General features: G+C 38.6%; 1 protein-coding gene across 3 annotated transcripts in view; it reads right to left on the reverse strand.

Moving 5' to 3' along the window:
* Positions 1-13,809, reverse strand: part of kti12 (KTI12 chromatin associated homolog) — a 28,229-nt gene extending 14,420 nt beyond the window's left edge. Inside the window, exons 1-2 of one of the 3 annotated variants that reach the window (XM_027161519.2) lie at positions 13,555-13,680; positions 2,990-3,065 (exon numbers count right to left, since the gene is read on the reverse strand). In XM_027161519.2, the coding sequence (XP_027017320.1) occupies positions 2,990-3,065; positions 13,555-13,593 (115 nt within the window). In that variant the 5' untranslated portion in view covers positions 13,594-13,680. Of the gene's footprint in view, positions 1-2,989; positions 3,066-13,554 lie in introns of all 3 variants that reach the window. The other 2 variants (XM_027161521.2, XM_027161518.2) reach the window with 2 other exon arrangements.
* Positions 13,810-22,813: the final 9,004 nt, after the last annotated feature.

Genomic DNA, 22,813 nt, shown 5'->3' on the forward strand with positions numbered 1-22,813 from the left:
AACCGGCGACGATAAGCAGAAAATGAACCGCAGCAAGCGAGGAAATTGTAAATAAAAGAGGAAAAGTCAGCTACTTTTTCATAATTCTGCAGGTTTTATATTTCAAACAATGTTACTGTACTCTATCAGGTTTGTTTTTTATATTACAGACGTATCTCTGTCTACCTCAGTTTTATTTATGTTTACAAAACCAGGGCTGTCAAGTGTCACACATTGAGCGTGACAGTCACGGATTTTGGGCTCATGTCACGCTCGACCACCACACATTGTATTTATCATGCAGAAAAACTTTTTGACTATTTATCATATACAGTATTTAATTTGCCGCAGTTCCCAAAATGTATCTGTCCACACCGCTGTCTCTATGGAACCGGGCAGGAATCAAGTGCCTCACCCATGGAGTTCTTAGTTGAGCCTGCCACTTATCAGCCAATCAAAAAAAGAGACTACACAATAGCCAATCAGAAAATAGCACTATTGTATATGGGTAAGATTTAACACAACCACCAATAAAAAAAAAAAATTCATTAGAGATAAAAAATTTTTTTTTATTATTTTCGATGGTCGGTTTGAACAAAACCTCAACACGAAACAGCTTGTCTCTGGACGGGACATTGTCCTCAATCATGACCCTAAAAATGGCTGGTTTTGAGTTGAACTGTTTTAAATGGGAGCAACATTACAAATGATGAAGTCCAAAAAGGCCACAAACACTTATAATAAACAACACCAGTCAATCTCTCTCTCTCTCTCTCGCATACACACACGAATAAATGGAAATTGAACAAATACTTTGTATTTGATAAAATATGGTCAGTGATCCAGGTGAAACTTTTTTTTTTAATGGGGGGTTGGTGTTTGGAAATGTCACTCTTGCCTGTCTTCAAGACTGGAGAGCCCTGCAAAACACTGTTTACATGCTGTTTTGCACACATTTCTGCTATTTTGCACAAACTGTCCAACATTTCAGCCGTTTTTGCACATATATTGTACAATCTCTCGGCCATTTTGCACATACTATACAATATTTCAGTCATTTGCTGTTTTTTTTGCACAATTCTGTATATTATCCCAAGGAACTGCTGCTAAGAAACTGTGTTCATTCAAATGTTGCTGCACGAAATATTGTTTGAACATTCAGTATTCACATACAATATTTACACTGGTCGGTCGGCGCTTGACTGTGCACTTTGTCGACTAGGAGTTTGAACTGAAAAGCCACTGCCTACAAACATCAAATTTCTTCCATAGTTGGAATGAATGAGTGGCCTTGAGGGAAGCACGACAAGAGCCCAAACTTTCAGAGCACACCATGGTGACAGACTGATCAACAACATGGGGTTCCACTCAGCAACAAAGTACGTTGGCCAAGGGTCTCTCTACAGACCGCAAAGTGCGACACCTACTCCCTTCATGGCAGTTCATGGAGGTCTTGAACCCTGTAAACAATGTACTAAGCTGACACCATTACTTCATGTATGCCTTATCAGGTGAACATTATGTGAGTATATCTTGCATGAAGCCTGCTCTGCATCTTCTGAAAACCTCAATGCTGGCTGAAAACGAAACAGACACTGACCTGACCATATTTATTGTTGAGGTATCTAAGAATGTTTGATTTCAGTGATTTGAAGGCATGTGGGACTTGCTAAACTTGACCACTTTTCTAGACCCAAGGTTCTGAACACAATACATCTCTACAGAAGTGAGCCAGGCCTTAAAGGAAGGAGTCATCTTGGAGTTGATAGTGAGTGTAATTAACTAGTAAAAATTCCATGCAACAAATTTCTGTAATGTGCATTTTCAGTTTCAGAAAATTCACCAGCAGCAGATTGTAGCCCAAAGCACTGCAGTGATGGAGAATGATAGCCTAAATATGTTCCACCTGCTTCTAAATCCAAGAAGAAAACTCTGGCTAGTTTCTTCAAGGAAACCGCATGCACAACAGCACAGATAGCTTCATTGTCAACCAAATGTGATCCTATGGCACAGATAAAAGAAGCAGTGGTTGCTGAGCATAACACTTACATTTACATGCCATGTGTAGACCATGGAGAACATCCAACTGAGATGGTGAAAATTCCACAAAGTTAACTTCCCTAGGCTATACAAATTAGAACAGAGATATCTGGGCATACAAGGAACAAGCTCGGCATCAAAGAGAGCTTTTAGCACTAGTAGCAATATGGTATTGAATCACCGCGCTTGTCTGAAACCAGACATGAGTGGATATGCTTGTTTTTTTGGCACCTCTTATGTGATATGTTGACAAAGTTCTTGACTTGGTAATTAATAAAAAAATAAATAAATAAATAATATTTAGTACTTTGATATTGATCACAATTTTCTATCCAGTTTTCTTTTCAAAAGAGTTTATACAGAACATATGTTACATCCTGCATAAATGTCCCTGTTTGGACAAAATGTTTAAAATATCGTATTTTTTTTGTCTGTTTTTACTTATTGTTTAATTACTATTTTGACAAAATAAGTTTACATGCAAATGTTATTTCATATAATAAAATTATTTCTTTTAAAAACATTTTCTAGTTTACACATTTCAACAATTTCACGAATTGGTGTGTGTATTTTCCTTGATAACCAATCAAGGAAACTTGTGGTAAAATTTATTATATTGCAAACACATAATATTGACCTATAGCAATATAAATTTTTTTTCCCAATTATGCAGCCCTAGAAGAAACCCTGCAATATGACTACAAACACCATTTCCACCTAAACAAACACAATTCGAACACCAAGCAGCAAAACGAACAGACAGAAAAAACACGTAAACATTGTGTATGCAAGAAAACTGACCATGAAATCAACCATTACATGATACAAACACAAGATTGGTTGAGCTGAGATTCTACAGGTTCCAACGGCTTAAGGATAAGTAGGAGAGACCAGGGACAGTTGTAACAGGGGACGGTTGTAACATCTTGAATTCCTCCAATCAGAAACAACCTAGAGTGTTGACACTCACCGTGCACATGCTCAGTTAGTTTCCCTCCATTTTTGCCATAAAGGGAGCCACATCTGAATCTTCCTGACGGAGTTATCTACAAAAGATTGTTTTTGAGGTAAAAAAAAATACTTTTCTTTCTGATGTACTTTTTGGATACTGTTATAGGATAAAATGTCTATGAATTCAAGCAAGTATTATTAGAATCACTATTTTGTAAGCTAAAAATATAAATGGCTAACAAATGGCTGTGTCAAACTAGCAGTCAAGCTAGCTCAAATGAGATGAAAACATGGTTGGTGATACGCCCTGTTACAACTGTCCCAGTATCACCAACCAAGTCTCATTTATATTTTAAAAACTAATCAAGCTAAAAAAAAAAACTGCATAGTTTCCCTTTAATGTGTAAATTAAAAGTAAAATGTGCATTGCAAATTAAAATGTCATCAAATCACATTTTAAGGTAATTTTCTTTTTTATATAAAGATAGTCAGTGTGATAGACAGCATGCCAAATATCAGAAAGAGGAAGAGAGGGGAGTGCCATTTCCTGTGCTGGAAAGGGCTTCCGCTGAAATCAGACAGGGAAAGTCAGTCAGGGGAGTGGCCAAATCATATGGCATTTGCCATGTGACCCTGCGCCGATTCCACAAGAAGAGGAGCCAGGGATCAAAGACACTTTCCAGAGTTGGAAACTGAACTCCAAAAAGGGTTTTCACACTAGAGCAGGAGCTCCTCTTAAGAGACTACCTGATGCAGGCAGCTGATTTGTATTATAGATTGAGCCCAAAGGAGGTAGGCTGGATATGTATTAAGCTAGAGTAGGCTATGCTATGTAGGCCTACATTAGTTGTGTATTAAACTAATTAACAATTTATATAATTTAGGTGTGGAAGTTTGCCTATGATTTGGCAAAGACCTACAATTGCAGGTACCCTGAAACCTGTGCAGAGAACGGGATGAACATTTTTGAAGAGGCACCCCACTCTCTCCATAAGAAGCCCTCAGGCTTCAAGCCTCTCACGGGCTACAAGTTTCAATGAGACAAACGTCAATAAGTTTTTTGACAACTTGTTTTCTGTCCTGGACAAACACAGATTTTACAGGTGTGGTACACATTATCTATATCTCCCTCAAAAACACCTTCCAGAGGTTCTCAGCCTTACAAAATAAAAGCATTACAGAATAAAAGCACTAAATTACAGAATATTTTTCTATACAGGAATCACCACAGTGCAAAATCCTGAAAAAATCATGGCTTGAAAGGGAGTCAAGCAAGTGGGTGCAGTCACCTCTGCAGAATGGGGGACACAAATTACATTTGCCTGTGTAGTGAATGCCTTGGGGAATTCCATCCCACCAATGTTCATCTTCCCCCGGAAAAAATCCATCTTTCCTTTACCAGCAATGGCCCTCCTGGCTGTATCGGTACAGCCAATGGTTGTGGGTGGATGCAAGGGGAGGACTTTTTGGTCTTCCTCATGCACTTCCAGACTCACAACAAGTCCTCACTGGAGTCAAAAGTGCTGCTAATTCTGGACAACCATACCTCCCACCTTTCTGTGGAGGGGACTGATTTTTGCAAAGAGCCATGGCATCATCCTCCTCTCATTCCCCCCACACTGTTCGCTGGTATACAACTGCTGTGACGGCTAGATGAAAGCTCATCCAGAAGGCACAATGTCTATTTATGATCTGCCAGGCATTGTAAATCGTGCCCTTCCCCATGCTGCATCACCGGCAAACATTCACACAGGGTTTGCAAGTACTGGAATTTGGCCTTTTAATAGGAATATTTTAATAGGTTTCATCTTCCTCTACAACTCCATCAACCAATATGGCAACGGTGGCATCCTCCATGCCACTTAGAGGAGTGGTCCCCAACCCCCGGGCCACGGACCGGTACCGGTCCGTGGACCAAATGGTACCGGGCCACCCAAGAAACATTAAATTATTTCCATTTTATTTACTGTGGTGTATTTCTCTCGGGTTTGTGCGACTTTCCATGGACGAGAGGTTAACCGGGAGCTGAGAGACGTCACCTAAAGCCGCACCAATACCGCGCATGTATCATGCTATCAGGCCGGGTTTAGGTGACGTATGGAACCGAGTGGCTGCAAGCGGCAGTGGTGTTGCAGCTTTGGTGGAGAGAAGGTGTGTATCGCTCTTCTCTCTGTTCACCGGTACTTTGTCATGTTTGTGCTTGGTGTACGTGTATATTGTGTTTGCGCAAATTTAACCCACAAATTAGCAAAAATGAGCACGAAACAGACGTCGTTAGAAAGTTAGAAACTCTGCCGGTGTTCTGGATTAAAGTCATGGCGGAATACCCTGAGATTGCCACCACAGCTTTTAAATCCCTATTGCAATTTCCGACATGCTATCTGTGTGAAGCGGGGTTTTCTGCAGTGACGGCAACCAAAACAAAATCACGGAATAAACTGGACATAAGCAACACACTTCGGGTATCATTGTCTTCAGTTACCCGAGATTGAACCATCTAATTGCAAAGAAACGAGGGTTCTCGTTGATTTATCGTTGTAGTGAGTTAAAAAGGCATGTTTAAATACAATTAAATTAAAATTATTAATTTTAATTTAATTGTATAGCCCGTGTCCATCCGTCCACACCCAAACGTTGGCCCAAGAAAGCGGATGACAAAGGGCAGGAAAAGAAGGGAAACCACTGTTCTTACAGATACTCCCGTGAAAAAACAACTGGAGGCTGAGAAAAGCAGGATAAAGAAAAATGAATTTCAGCAACAACAAAAAAAAAATCCAAACCGAAGAAACAGAAAACTCAGGACTCTTCTGATGATGAAAGTGAATTCTGCATTGTGTGCTTGGAAAGCTTCTCCAGGTCAAGGGAGGTCTGGCTCCAGTGCTGGTCCTGTAAAGCCTGGGCACACAAGGACTGCACAGACGGAAGGGATTTTTACACTTGCCACAACTGTGACTCAGACGAGGCCTACTGCGCCCCCCACCCTCTCTCTCTTTGTTTTTGAGAATGCTTGAGTTTTTGTTTAAACTTTTTTGAGGTGTTCTACCCAATAAATAATTTTCTTGCATTATAATTTGACAGTTTCATTTTCTTTTTTGTCATTTGTGTGAAAAAAAGGTAATCATTACTTAAAAACATGAAATGAATAGTCACAATAATATTTTCTATTTTGAGTATATGATTGATTCATTATGTAAATTTTAGACATATTACAACTGTCAACAAGAGTATTAAAATCAGTTTTGCAACCTGTACATATTTCATAAAACCACTTAAATACATTGTTTCAGCAGTTGACAGATTGAAGTGTATAATATAACAAATTGGTTATTCCAGTAAAAATGTTTTTTGATGTATTGCTAAAAATTGCAAAAAGTGTTACAACCTGGTCACCCCTACTCTGTAACCAAATCTCACAGAACTAGAGGAAAAGAAAAAAATAGACTTTCATACAGCCATAACAATAAATTTGCTCTTTCCTTTGGTGTTTTGTGAATAAATGTTTTGTGTATAAATCATATTTCTATACAAAACTCTGCTCATTTCTTGTAATCCTATGTCCTTGTTGCTAAAAAACACTATTGTTTGTCAATACTCTTGTGTGTCTGGGAGAGACTTACAATACAAAGAATGTGATTACCCATCACCCCTGACACACTAACTTTTCTTTGCTTCAAATGACACAAATCTGGGGCTTGCTATCCGATTCTATCGACTGAAACCTTTCCATAGGCGGGTGAAGCATCCAAATCGATCAAGGGAATCTGGAGCAAATGCTATTTGGGAAAAAAAAGAAAAGCTAGATTTAGCAATAAAAATACAGTGTGATTTTGTTTTTGACAGCTCATCTGAATAGCCACAAGGAATACCTTATAGTAGCTGAAAGTTATGTAAACAAGGGTTTATTATGGATTAGCTTTGTGTATTTGGGGCAAAGTTATCGCTGGTTTTATTCGCAGAAGTACTGGCATGCTCTCAGAGATTACTTAAACCTGGAAGCATGTTTAGCTGTGGCATGATGCAGGTAACTGTAACTAATGTATTTAGTGGTGAAGAGATTGCAAAACAAACCCTAAATAGTAATATGTGGGTGGAATGAATATATAGATGTATAAATCAAACACTAGAACACATGGAACACTGGAGAGTGCACCTAAACATTCCACTACAAAAACCTCTATATAATACCTCTGATACACAATAGATAAATCAAACTTGAAACAGTTAATGGTGAAAGGTTATAAAATAGATATCTTGAGTTTTTAGGCTTTCACTGCATGAATTAAAGAGATATGCTCTTCAAAATTATAAAATTGTCAGACAGAAGCTTTTTTGTCGTGTTCCATCTTCTCTTGCTCTGACCTGAATATTTTAACAACACTTCTGTAATGTTACACAATGTACTCAAATGTTACCTTTATTTTGGTACAAGAATTATTCAAATACACCTTGAGAAACCTCAGATAGCACAGGTGTGCCAACATGGTACACTGGAGAATGTGCCTACACATTCCTCTACAAAAACCTCTTATTATATAAATTATAAATCTAATACACAATAGATGAATCAATCAATCTAAAAACAGTTAAATGGTCAGATGTTTATAAAATAGATTTTTTTTAGGTTTTTAGGCTTCATTTGAATGAATTCAATGAGAAACAATGTCTAAATTTGACAGGTGGAAGGTTTTTTTATTTTATTTATTTATACTTACTTTGAACTGATATATATTTATATACACTTCTGCAGCAATATCACATGGTACTTTCATTTGGTGTTAGAATTATTCAAATACACCTTTTAGTTTTTGATATATACTCATTTGAAATTGCATATTTATCAACAATTGAGCATGGTGTTTTCAAGCAAAAAAAAAAATAGGCCTCTTGTATTGCAAAGTGTTGTGCAAACTAGTGTTTTTTCCCCCCTTTAACTTGAAATTGATTTGTCAATTCAGTACTGACATTGTATTCCATTGCATATGTGAGTATTGTTAATAATAATAATTATTATTTGGATATTTTTTGAATGATTTCAAAAAATGATTTTGGATATTTTTGAATATTTTTTTTTGTTTGTTTGCTTTTCACCAGAAGAATGGTCTTGAATTTGGAATAAAGCAAGACCTGAGACATTTATTTTGAGAGTATAACTTAATTGAGAGTAATATATTTTAGTTGAAATCAGTAATTAAAAGTTGCTTTAAACTAAATAAACTTCAGTTAACTTAAACAGAAATGTTATGCCAATTATTATTGTTTATGTCTGTCTAAAGTGTATAAGATTATGTGGTCACCGTGTCGGGAACGAGCCACCACCGCTAGGGGATGAGGCTGCATCAACTTCGTTGTAGCTTTTAAGCATTAACTCCTCTAAATACACGGTTAAATATATATAGTATATATATACTGTTTGAAAGCTTAGACTCTCAGTATTTTATTAAGCCCACACAAAAAGCATAATATGATTTATAGCCATCATACTAATTTAATCCATGTTGATAGTCACCTGAACTAGGCGGCGCTAGTCCAGTTGTTTACTTACCTTTAAACGCTTTCCTTTCTTCACTGGGGTAATATTTTCCAAAGCAAATGCTTGCAAAAAAAACCCCAAGAGTCCAAGGAACTGGATTATGTAAGCCTTTTAATCCAAAACGCTTTGCTCGCCTCACAAACATTACGTTTCTGACCGAAAACTGTAAACAGCAGTTCACTTCCGTCCTTTGTTTCGGCTTACACTTCTCCTAGAAGGCTTATAAAACTACACTGAGGCATCAGATTTGTAGTCCAGGGCCTAACGAATAAAACAAGCCCTCATATGAGCCAATCGGCGCCTGTAGTGCAGAGATAGATGGCTGAGAAGCCAATGATGTCTCTCCATCCTAGGTGGGACACCCTCCCTTTGACTGACAATAGCGATAGTAGCGATTTCATGATCCGAGACCTTTACAGCTCTTTAGCCAATAAGGAGACGATTCCAACGGTATGTAACATGACACGTCTATGAAGGGCGGGCTGCACAGTACAGGCTGCGCAATAGTTTTATTGCGCAATTCTCGAACTTTTGTCACTCTCACGCCTCAGGGTGTCGTTACAGGCCTTTTTTCACAGCAGGCTTCTTGGCAGAGGGGTTCTCTTTGTTTTAGGCCTTTTAAACTGAGCATGCAGTCTTTTAATACAAAGTTATACAGTAAAAAAGTAAACAAGGAATGGACGGACAAGTCCGTAGAAAAATATCCATATAAAATTCATTTTAGAGTCTTTTGACTTGAAATGTTTTTTGGTGAAAACCAAGACATGTGGCTATGACAGTTAGTTTACCTCCCATCATTAAATACAGCAATGTATTTACTCAGTTTATCAGGTAAACAACTCAGACGGAAATCAAAATCCTCCATTCTAGCCTCTGTAACTTTGTGTCAGTAAGGCCTAGAATCACATCTCTTCATTCCAATGAGACAAGGCTCACCTCTGTGTGTCAAAGTATGTGGGAGCTGTACCACTTTTTATGTGGGTAGGTCATGTAGGCGAAAATAGGGGGCGACCACATAAGTGGTTTGGTTTAGAGTAAAATTCCAGGAAATAATTAAAACGAAAATTCTCTCTTTGGGTCAAGATACATCTTGCTATTGGTTTCAATTTGAATAGATTATGTTGAGATAACACTATTCAAATGGGTGAAAATGTGTCAATTATATTAAGTTAGACCAACATTTTTTTTTTTTGTGTTGATGGTACAATAAACTCAAAATTATGCCAGTGAATTCTACATCTGTCCATGAACTGAATGTTAAGAAGAAACAGGTCACACACCAAGACAATGACCACAATCAGCCAAGTCTGTCTACCAAAGAATGATTAAAGAGGAAAAAGATAATGTTTTGGAATGTCCTGACCTTAATCCAAAATAAAATTGTGAAATGACCTGAAGCAAGCAGTTCATGTGAGGACACCCACCAAAATCCCAGTGTTGAAGGTTCTTTTGTACTAATGAATATGATACAATTTATTTGTTTTTACTTGTTCACTTTTAGGACTTCTGATCTAGAAAATCTGATGATGTTTTGGGTCATATTTATATATATTTATCTATATTTAGAAATATAGGAATTTCACAAACTTTCAAGCAACACTACATGCATGTTGCTTATATATTATTGTAGCAGAACATGGGTTTAATATAGTGTAATGAGAGTATTGAGGCACACCACCACTAGGAAATAAGGCTGCATCAAATTCATTGTAACTTTTAAGCATTAAATCCCCTAAATACACGGTTATGTTATATATTGTTTGAAAGCTTAGACTCTCAGGATTTTATTAATTAATCCCACACACAAAGCATAATATCATTTATAGCAGTCATAAAAATGTAATCAAGTTGATAGTCACCTGAACTAGGTGGCGCTAGTTCAGTTTGTTTACTTACCTTTAAACTCTTCCCTTTCTTCACTGGGGTAATATTTTCCAAAACAAATATTTTACATAAATCCCCAAGAGTCCAAGGAAGTTGTTGTTTAGCTCCTGACATGTTTTGCAGCAGTGTGTTTAATCAGTTTGTCACTATGATGGAAAAAAAACCCTCCATTCTAGCCTCTGTAACTCTGTGTCAGTAAGGCTTAGAATCACCCTGACACTTGTATCAGAAACTAGAGATTGTCTTCTTACCCCTGAGTGTCAAAGTATGTGGGAGCTGTACCACTTTGTAGTTGGGTATGTCATGTAGGCGAAAATCATGAAAATCTAGGGTGTTCATATAACTGGTTAATATGCTATAGGTAACTGAAATAAGAACAATGTTCATGTCATGTAAAAACATCTATATGGTCATAAAAAGGCATCGGACCTCTAAGAGTTAAAGAGTATCAGAGTTTGAGAGCAGCTGACACGAGCATGGAGTACAATATCTTACACTGAAAAGTACTTTAAAACAAGCAATTTCAACCTCCATGTTTTATGTTTTTCACACATGATGAGAGGATCACACCAGAGTTTCCCGCAGCGCTTTTCAGTTAGGGCAGCTGCCTAAGCTCGAAAGCCCTACCGCCTTAACTAGACACGCTTCACACAGCCGAAATGAAAGAAAGATGTGGTCCGTCAACGTCTAGAGGATAACTAGCCAGTTGATAAAACACGTGTCCTCAAAATTTTTAATGTTGTTTTGCACTCTTATTTATTATTATATGTTATTTAAATTTTATATTTAGTGTCAAATAAATAATTGTTAAATGTAGTACAGAGTCTGTGGTCTCTCTCACAAAGAAGCGCCGCCCTGCCCCACCGAACAACTAACTAACAAATTTTCTGTGGGAAACCCTCATACATGTTAATTATGTTGGCTTTGTAGAAGCCAACATTCTGTTTTCCTATTTAAGCTTAGACAAAAATGTATAAATAGTAACTCCTCCTAGGGCTTTCGAGCCACATGAACCAAATTCGGATATGTTGTAGACCCTGGTCTGAAGTTTTACTTTTCTAAGCGATCCGAGTACCGGTACTTTAGGTACCAGGGCTTAAAGTGGCCTTTTTTCCCCATAGACTCCCATTATAAACTTTGGAGGTTTATAACTCGGCAAGCTTTCGAACTATCTACACCAAACTCGGCCAGCTCCTTTAGGGTGATACTCTGAACAAAGTTTTAAATTGGTGTACCGACTGGCCTTTCAGTTGTACCGCAGCCCCATCCCAAACTAAGCAAAATCAAAAAACTTTTTACAACATGGACATGTGGACATGGACACGTTTTTTTTTACCCTTGTGACATCAAAAATTAACACAACATGGACATGTGACATATCAAAACATATTGAAAACATCAAAACATAATCATAGGCCAATGCAAGGAACTGCCTCACGGGTATTCGGATCACATCACATGCTCCTGTCTGCTCGCCTCCAAAAGTATTGGCACCCTAGCTTTCTGTCAACTTGCCTCCAAAAGAAACACTAACCCTTATGTCCACTTGCCTCCAAAAAGCACCGGCCTTTGCGAATACTTTCCTCATCAAAGCCAACATCAAAGTTTGTCGCGACGAACTTTACAAATCTAGTTTAAACATTTAAATTGTAATGGTTTATTAAATATGATACACAAAGCAATTTGCAGGCGGAAGCAAATCACAAATTTGAGAGGAACATAATGTGAAAGATAGTTGAGGTGCCAAAGACTGTTCAATCTTTTATTTATTCCTTTCCTGCAATATTTTTGCCACATTCAATAAGCATGTAATAAAAAAACAAAGTTTGACTTTGAGGATGAACTTGTGTGTTACACTGCCAAGCTAACTGGTGACATCCTTCCAGGACTGCCAGCTGAGTTAACCATTTTTTTAAAAAAAAAGTGTTTAGTGTCCCTGCAACTTGTTCATGACTGATGTCTCTGTTTATCACTTGGGAATCTACAAACAGATTCAGATCCTGATTATTTTTAAATTAACATAAGATAAAAAAAATCCAAACCCTTTTCAGGCATAATGTCAATAAATATGTCCTTAAGTTAATAACTTGATAAAAGAGCATTCTGCTTGTGTTAAGGGTCTTCACCTTTAAGCAAAAAAAGCATGGGTCAATTTTTAATGTCCTTATTAAGAGCTTCGTTACATTAAAATTAAAAATTGACCCATGCTTTTTTTTGCTTAAAAGTGAAGACCCAACTATATGTATGTTTTGTAAGATTTCCAAACATATTTTATTAGATTGTCCTGGACTTAACACAAGCAGAATGCTCTTTTATTCACTTATTATTCACTACAAACATTGTTGGTTTTCCTAACTGTCAAAAACAAATGGGTAAACTAGCATGGATTAGCTGTGGTCATTAACCAAGGACTGAAACAAACCAACGTAACAAATATAATTTCCTAACACTCAATATCATAAAACACATTCTAACTTGTGAAATGTAATGGTTTTTAAATTTCTTTCGTTTGAACATCCAAACGCAGCACAGAAGTCCGGCATCGTCCATGCATTTAAAGTACACTGTACAAAGATGGCGGCGGTTTTGACGCATTTTTAGGACCCCAAGGCGACATCTATGTATAGATATCTTATATAATATCTATGGTATATGAGCAACAACTATCCGGAAACGTTTAAGGATTAAAGACGTCACTTCCGTAAACCCACTGCGTTGAAATGGTCTATAAAACAAGTGTACTTCTCCTAGTAATCGCGAAATAATAAATATGAGACTTATAAATAGTACAGTTTACCACATTTAACACAATATACACGTAAGATATCGGAGAAATCACTGTCCGATTTGTGTAAACAGGTGCAGTATCCGGAAATACTTATACCAAATGCTGATGAAATAAGGAAAATATAAATGACGTTTTTTTTACTTTGAAAACATTGGAGCAAATTATACACATAATATATACATTTGGTTGATACATAGAGTTAAAAATAGACAGCCAATCATTCAATACCCATCAAGTAACACTTTTGTCCACATGTTTTTTTTCGGTTGCCGTTTTGGCACTTGTAACACAACTAAGTGTTATAACCATAATGATTCGAATATCTGTGTTAAATATTCAGTTAAGTAGCTATCTAAGCTGAGGGCATTTATCTGAAACTCACCTGCATACACCACGTTCTTATCAATACCATGTATTTCATCTCCAATTATGCAAACTTGCTTATCTGTGTTTTTGATGAAGTAATCTCTTAATTCCTGAGCTCGACGACTTTTGCCGCTGCAAGGAAAGCCACATATTATAATTAAGGGCATTTTCTCCCAATATGATTTTGGCTAACAAACAAGTCTAACACACGTCTCCGTATTCTTAATTTACACCAGACCAAAGCGGAAACCGTGATGATATCTGAATAACACGGAAGTAAGCCACGTCATTAGTTACATCATTCAGTGGCTTCAGCTTATTGGTTGGATCAGACACAATACACTTTTCCGCCCAAGAAATATGAACTTTATGTTTATACTCAATTTATATAGTTAAGTGTGTATAAATCACTACGGAAGTCCTAAGAGGTCATGCATTATTATATTTTCTCTTTCTTGTTTTGCCGTGATCACGACTTTATTTACTCATGCTCTCTGCATGTACCCCATTGTTAATAAACGTTAAGCCTTTATTCTCATAAATACAATTCAATTGTTTTGTATTCGTTTTGTGTGGCGCAATTATTAAAAAATATATATCGTTTCCGTTTATTCTAGTACAGTGGTTGGCAACCTTAAACACTCAGCCATTTGGACCCGTTTCCCACAGAAAAAATACCACAGGGAGCCACAAAACCCTTTTGACATCTAAAATGAAGATAACTGCATATATCGTTTTTTACCTTTATGGAAAGTATAGAAAAAACTGTTGTGTGTTGCATTTATGAAATCAATGAACTGCTACCGAGTAAACGCAATTTTATTTCTGCAGGCAAACAAAAATATTTTGAACAGTTTGAACTAACCTTAAGAAAAAGACGCTGGGTTGAAGGTTACTTTCAAATAAAATGTTTAATATATAATTGAGTCCTTCGTATTCATGACCAGGGCTCTCAAGTTTTGAAGACTTTTTTTTAATTGGATGTTGCGTTAAATCTTTCCCAGATAGTGCTATTTTCTGATTGGCTATTGTGTAGCCTCTTTTTTGATTGGCTGATAAGTGTCAGGCTCGACTAAGAACTGAGACGCGCTTGATTCCTGCCCGGTTCCACAGAAGAGACAGCAGTGCGGACTGATACATTTTGGGTGCTGCGGCTTATTAAATATATGATAGTCAAAAGTTTTTCTGCGTGAGAATATGATGTGCGGCGGGAGAGCGTGAGAAAAGACCCAAATGCGTGACTGTCACTCTCAATGCGTGACACTTGAACGCCCTGCATGACATAAAACATTTACTTGCCGGCTGCAGCAAACCAAAACTGCGCCTACTTCTGTGTGTCGGATTTCGCAAGTCGGCAGTTATGACGCATATTTTGAGCGACAAAAAAAACATGGGTAGCAGACTCTTTTAACTTTACTTACTTCATCAGAATGTAGTTCCTATAGTTTTAACATGGGAAGCAGATTCTGATAACGTTATTTACTTCATCAAAATGTAGTTCCTATAGTTTTAACATGGGTAGCATATTCTGATAGGTTGTTATTACTTCATCCGAATGTAGTTCCTACAGTTTTTTTCATGGGTAGCAGATTCTGTTAGGTTGTTATTAATTCATAAGAATGTTGTTCCTATAGTTTTAACATGGGTAGCAGATTCTGATAACTTTACTTACTTCATCAGAATGTAGTTCCTATAGTTTTTTCATGGGTAGCGGATTTTGATCATTTTACTTACATCATCAGAATGTAGTTCCTATAGTTTTAACATGGGTACAGTAGCAGATTTTGATCATTTTACTTACTTCATCAGAATGTAGTTGCTATAGGAACTACATTCTGATGAAGTAAGCAAAATGATCAAAATGATCTGATGAATGTAGTTTCTATAGTTTTAACATGGGTATCAGATTCTGATAATGTTACTTCAACATAATGTAGTTCCTATAGTTTTATCATGGGTAGCAGATACTGATAACTTTACTTACTTCATAAGAATGTAGTTCCTATAGTTTTAACATGGGTAGCAGATTTTGATAATTTTACATACTTCATCAAAATGTAGTTCCTATAGTTTTAGCATAGGCAGCATATTCTGATCATGTTACGTACTGTTATGACTCAGCCTGGACTTTGGCCACGTGCAGTTGTTTTGTTTACGTTTCTCGTCACGTGTCTGCCCCGCCTTCGTCTGCTCCTCCCTGTCACCACACCTGCTCCTCATTGTGTTATCATTGTCCTTTGTATTTAAGTGTGCCACGTTGCCGATGGCAGCATGGAATCTACCGTTGTCTTTGTCCTGTCTTTAGTCCATGTCGTGTTTCATGTTCCTTTGTTATTAAACCCTCTTTTGTTTTGCTATCCTGCATCTGGGTCCACTTCCTGCCCCGCGTCATGATACGTATTTCAGCAGAATGTAGTTCCTATAGTTTTAACATGGGTAGCGGATTTTGATAACGTTACTTCATCAAAATGTAGTCCCTATAGTTTTAACATGGGTAGCAGATTCTGATAGGTTGTTATTACTTCATCAGAATGTAGTTCCTATAGTTTTTTTCATGGGTAGCAGATTCTGATAACATTACTTACTTCAACAGAATGTGGTTCCTATAGTTTTATCATGGGTAGCAGATTTTGATCATTTTACTTACTTCATCAGAATGTAGTTCCTATAGTTTTAACATGGGTAGTAGATTCCTCTCCTCAATGAGCCGGTCGATTTGACACCTCATTCATGGGTCTAGTACAAAAGTTGACAAGTTACGCACCGAAAAAGTGTCCGGAATAATAATAATAATAATAATAATAATAATAATAATAATAATAATAATAATAATAATGCAGAATAAAAATAATGATGCTTTGCAAGAACCATTAACTAGATTTGTAAAGTTCGTCGCAACAAACTTTGATGTTGGCTTTGACGGTGCAAGAATTCGCAAAAAGGCCGGTGCATTTTGGAGGCGAGTGGACAGAAAGATTGTGAAAGCTACTGGACCGCCAGGGTGCCAATACTTTTGGAGGTGAGCGGACATGAGCATGTGACGTGATCCGAATAGCCGTGAGGTAGTTCCCCTCATTGTGCTGAGTGTTTTTATATGTCACATGTCCATGTTGTGCAAATTTAAAATTTTCACGTGGCGTCACGTGACGTCACGTGACGTGACCATAATACCCGTGGGGTAGTTCCCCTCATTGTGCTGAGTGTTTTGATATGTCACATGTCCATGTTGTGCAAATTTGTAATTTTCACGTAACGTCACGTGACGTGAACAGAATACCCGTGGGGCAGTTCCCCTCATTGTGCTGAGTGTTTTGATATCACGTCCATGTTGTGCAATTTTTTAATTTTCACGTGACGTCATGTGCCGTCACGTGACATGACCAGAATACCCGTGGGGCAGTTCCCCTCATTGTGCTGATGGTTTTGATATGTCACATGTTCATGTTGTGCAAATTTTAAACTTCGCTTGTTTTTGGGGTGGGGCTACATGTGACATCACGTGACGTGACCAGAATACCCGTGGGGCAGTTCCCCTCATTGTGCTGAGTGGTTGATATGTCACATGTCCATGTTGTGCAAATTTTAAATTTTCACGTGACGTCACGTGACAACACGTGACATCTCCTCCCGTTGACCAGGTAATGATGCTGACCCCGGATAGCGTGAGGAGATCCTTCAGCAGGATCAATGTACGCAAAGCTCCGGGTCCTGACAACATCCCTGGACGTGTACTGAGAGACTGTGCAGTGGAACTCACTCATGTCTTCACAGACATTTTTAACATCTCACTCAGTCAAGCTGTTGTCCCCACATGCTTTAAAGCTGCCACCATCATTCCAGTCCCGAAAAAGCCGTCTCCATCATGCTTCAATGATTACCGTCCTGTTGCACTTACTTCTATGAAGTGCTTTGAACGGCTAGTCATGCACCATATCAAGTCTGCCCTACCCCCCCTCTCTGGACCCCTTCCAGTTTGCATATCGGCCAAACCGCTCAACTGATGATGCCATCTCAACTGTCATGCATTCAGCACTCACTCATGTGGACAAAAAGGACTCATACGTTAGAATGCTGTTCATAGACTTTAGTTCAGCATTCAACACTATCATCCCCCAACAGCTCAGTAATAAACTGCTTCAGCTTGGGCTCAGCACTTCACTGTGCAACTGGTTATTGGACTTTCTGACTGGAATACCTCAGGCAGTACGGGTCGACAGCAACACATCCAGCACCATCACACTGAACACTGGGGCCCCCCAAGGATGTGTGCTGAGCCCCCTTCTCTTCACCCTGCTGACCCATGACTGCACACCATCACACAACTCCAACCTCTTTATCAAGTTTGCGGATGACACGACTGTAGTGGGTCTCATTAGCAACAAAGATGAGACAAACTACAGGAACAAGGTGAGACACCTGGCCAGGTGGTGTACTAACAACAATCTCTCTCTGAACGTGGAGAAGACGAAGGAGATTGTTGTTTACTTCAGGAGAACGCACACTCAGCATGCTCCTCTGACCATCAACGGTGCCACTGTGGAGAGAGTTCTTGGGTGTGGTCATCACAGAGGACCTCTCCTGGACTGGAAACGCAGCAGCACTGGCCAAGAAATCACAGCACTGTCTCTACTTCCTCCGCAAACTGAGAAGAGCCAGCGCCACGCCACCCATCATGCACACCTTCTACAGAGGCACCATTGAGAACATACTATCGAGCTGCATCACTGTGTGGTACGGTGCTTGCAACGCATCCTGCCGGAAGACACTACAGCGCATAGTGAGAGCAGCTGAGAGGATTATTGGTGTCTCTCTCCCCTCCCTCCAGGACATTTACGCGACCCGTCTCACCCGAAAAGCCCTCTGCATTGCAGGTGATCCCACCAACCCATTACACAGCTTCTTCAGTCTGCTGCCATCAGGAGGAGACTGCGGAGTCTCCGGGCCAGGACCAAAAGATTGAAGGACAGCTTCATTCATCAGGCTATCAGGAAGCTGAACTCACTCTCAAATTTGCCTCCACTTCTCTTTTCTGCCACAGGCTCCACAGATCTATGAAGCCAACACTCCCCTTCAGATCCCACATCCCCAAGGTCCTTCCACTCCCCCTCCCACTAACATAAGGAAACATGCACCAGTCACTTTGTGCAGCATTGGTCTGTTTATTCTCCACATATGCTTTGCACTTTATTTAAATTTCGTTGCTAATATTTTGCACCTTGGGACTGAGAGAAATACATTTTCGATTCTTTTTTGTGTATATATTGTACATGTGAAAGAGTTGAAAATAAAGAAAAACTTGACTTGACTTGATCACGTGACGTGACCATAATACCTGTGGGGCAGTTCCCCTCATTGTGCTGAGTGTTTTGATATGTCACGTCCATATTGTGAAAATTTTTAATTTTCAAGTGATGTCACATTACGTGACGTGTCCAGAATACCCGTGGGGCAGTTCCCCTCATTGTGCTGAGTGTTTTGATATGTCACATGTCCATTTTTAATTTTGCATGTTTTTTGGGCGGGGCTACATGTGACATCACGTGGTGTCGAGTGACGTCACCAGAATACCCAGTGGGGTGCCAATACTTTTGGCAAAAATAGGCTACTGAGGGTTTGACATTTCATGTCAATACTGCAGTCATTATGGGATTCTACTTATTATTACACTGCATAGAACAGTACATGCAATTCTTAATGTTGGATGTATTGTGTGTGTGAGAGCTTAGAGGGCTTTCCAGAATTCCCCTATCAAGTCTATGGGATGTTCGATCGTCGACTACCGAAAAACCGAAAATTTCGTCGGAACTCTGAAAGAAAAACTTTGTCCGGAGTAAGGTTCTAAAGAACCTCTCTGAGTTCGGTGTAAATCGCTCGAAAACCTGCCGAGTTATAGACCTCAAAGGTTTATAATGGAAGTCTGAGGGGAAAAAAGGCCACTTTGAGCTTCTGTACCGGGAATGCCGGAATTCCAATCGCTTAGAAAAGTGATAGCAACAAACTGCAGACCAGGGTCTACGACATATCCGAATTTGGTGCATGTGGCTCGAAAGCCCTAGAGCGCATTTTTTTTAAATAAATTTTTGGCAAAGAATAATAATAACTAGATTTGTAAAGTTCGTCGTGACAAACTTTGATGTTGGCTTTGATGGTGCAAGTATTCGCAAAGGCCGGTGCGTTTTAGAGGTGAGTGGACAGAAAGATTGTGAAAGCTACTGGACCGCTAGGGTGCCAATACTTTTGGAGGTAAGCGGACATGAGCATGTGACGTGATCCGAATACCCGTGAGGTAGTTCCCCTCATTGTGCTGAGTGTTTTGATTTGTCACAGGTCCATGTTGTGCAAATTTTTAATTTTCACGTGATGTCACGTGACGTGACCAGAATACCCGTGGGCCAGTTCCCCTCATTGTGCTGAGTGTTTTGATATGTCACATGTCCATGTTGTGCAAATTTTTAATTTTCATGTGATGTAACGTGACGTGAACAGAATGCCCGTTGGGCAGTTCCCCTCAATATGCTGAGTGTTTTGATATGTCACATGTCCATGTTGTGCAAATTTTAGATTTTGCTTGTTTTTGGGGCGGGGCTACATGTGACATCACGTGACGTCACGTGACATGACCAGAATACCCGTGGGGCAGTTCCCCTCATTGTGCTGAGTGTTTTGATATGTCACATGTCCATGTTGTGCAAATTTTTGATTTCGCTTGTTTTGGGGGCGTGGCTACACGTGACGTCACGTGATGTGACCAGAATACCCGTGGGGTAGTTCCCCTCAATGTGCTGAGTGTTTTGATACGTCACACGTCCATGTTGTGCAAATTTTTAAATTCGCTTGTTTTGGGGGCGGGGCTACACGTGACATCAAGTGACGTGACCAGAATACCCGTGCGGCAGTTCCCCTCAATGTGCCGAGTGTTTTGATATGTCACATGTCCATGTTGTGCAAATTTTTATTTTTGCTTGTTATTGGGGCGGGACTACATGTGACATCACGTGACATCACGTGACGTGATCATAATACACGTGGGTCGGTTCCCCTCATTGTGCAGAGTGTTTTGATATGTCACATGTCCATGTTGTGCAAATTTTTAATTTTGCTTGTTTTTGGGGCAGGGCTACATGTGACATCACGTGACGTCACGTGACGTGACCAGAATACCCGTGGGGCAGTTTCCCTCAGTGTGCTGAGTGTTTTGATATGTCACATGTCCATGTTGTGCAAATTTTTTATTTCGCTTGTTTTGGGGGCGGGGCTACACGTGACATCACGTGCTGTCGACTGACGTCACCAGAATATCCGGTGGGGTGCCAATACTTTTGGCAAAAAGTGGCTACTGAGGGTTTGGACATTTCATGTCAATACTGCAGTCATTATGGGATTCTACTTATTATTATACTGCGTGGATCACAGAGAGAGAAGCCGTGCCTGAGCTCTGCACATGCTGTGTGTGTGTGAGAGCTTAGAGGAATTTTCGGAATTCCCCATTCAAGTCTATGGGATGTTCGATCGTCGACTACCGGAAAACCGAAAATTCCGTCGGAAGTCCGAAATAAAAACTTCAGCCGGAGTAAGGTCCTAAAGAACCTGTCCGAGTTCCGTTTAAATCGCTCAAAAACTTGCCGAGTTATAAACCTCAAAAGTTTATAATGGAAGTCTATGGGAAAAAATGACACTTTGAGCTCCCATACCGGGAATGCCGGAATTCCGATCTCTTAGAAAAATAGAAGCAAAAAACTTCAGACCAGGGTCTACGACATATCCGAATTTGGTGCATGTGGCTCGAACGCCCTAGGCCGCATTTTAAAAAAAAAATTTTGTCTAATAATAATAATAATAATAATAATAATAATAATAATAATAATAATAATATTAACGGAAATCAGAATGAGCCAACATAATAAGCTTATAACGGAAATCAGAATGTTGGCTTCTACAAAGCCAACATAATAATAATAATAATAATAATAATAATAATAATAATAATAATAATAATAATAATAATAATAAGCTTATAACGGAAATCAGAATGTTGGCTTCTACAAAGCCAACATAATAATAATAATAATAATAATAATAATAATAATAATAATAATAATAATAATAATAATAATAAGCTTATAACGGAAATCAGAATGTTGGCTTCTACAAAGCCAACATAATTATAATAATGACAATAATAACGATGAAGACGGTAATAGTATCACACAAGACAAAATTAGGTATGAGGAAGGTGACAATATCAAAAGTAATAGCAATAATAATAATAATAATAATAATAATAATAATAATAATAATAATAATAATAATAATAATAATAATGAAAAATCCAATTAATGAGAAATAGTAATAATAGTATTAGCAGTAGTAGTAATGATAAATATATTTACAAATATACTCATCTCATCCGAAATGAGGGGTAGGTCAAAGGATCAGGAAGAGGACAAATAGAAATGGTAATAGTAATAGCAATAATAATGCTGATACAGCCATTAATAGTAATGATAATAGTAGTAGTTATAATAATAATAATAATAATAATAATAATAATAATAATAAGAATAAGAATAAGAATAAGAATAATAACGGTAATATTGATACAACTATTAATGATAAGGTATTATAAAGCTGCCGCTGATAACCCTCATGGCCATGGCAAAGTATAGATCCCCACCAGCGTCATATTACAACGGGCTATCAAGGTGAGGTGCTGCGGGATCCATGGTTTTTTGTTTTGTTTTGTTTTTTTGGAATAAATATGGCTGCTTTCATTGTTATACTCATGATATGTTTGTCAACTAGTGTATGATGCATTAAAAAAGCATGGCGTGTAGCATGGAACCAGCCCAGTGCAAAGCCCAGGCCACCACGCCTGCGCCACACTTACCCTATGTATGTGCACACACCACACTTATCCAATGTATATTATTATGCTCCAAATGAATGTGTGTGCACCTCATCTAATATGTGATGCATTAAAACAGCGAGACAAGTGCTGGGCCAAAAAAAAAGGTACAAGCTGGAGGGTGAAAGTCCAATGCCCCCGGCCCCACATCACACCCACCCACAAGTAATCAGAACTGCACATGGCAGGGACTAGTATGCCACAGCCAACCAGGTTCCAGAAGCAGCGAAAAATGGAAAGAGAGAGAGAGAGAGAGAGAGAGAGAGAGAGAGAGAGAGAGAGAGAGAGAGAGAGTTTTAAATATAATATTATAAGTTTTTAATTTAGATTTATTAGTCTGTGTTGCTGCCTCTTCCTGACCCCCCTCCTC

This window comes from Tachysurus fulvidraco, chromosome 13 (assembly GCF_022655615.1).
Source record: "Tachysurus fulvidraco isolate hzauxx_2018 chromosome 13, HZAU_PFXX_2.0, whole genome shotgun sequence".
In the NCBI taxonomy this organism is placed as follows: domain Eukaryota; kingdom Metazoa; phylum Chordata; class Actinopteri; order Siluriformes; family Bagridae; genus Tachysurus; species Tachysurus fulvidraco.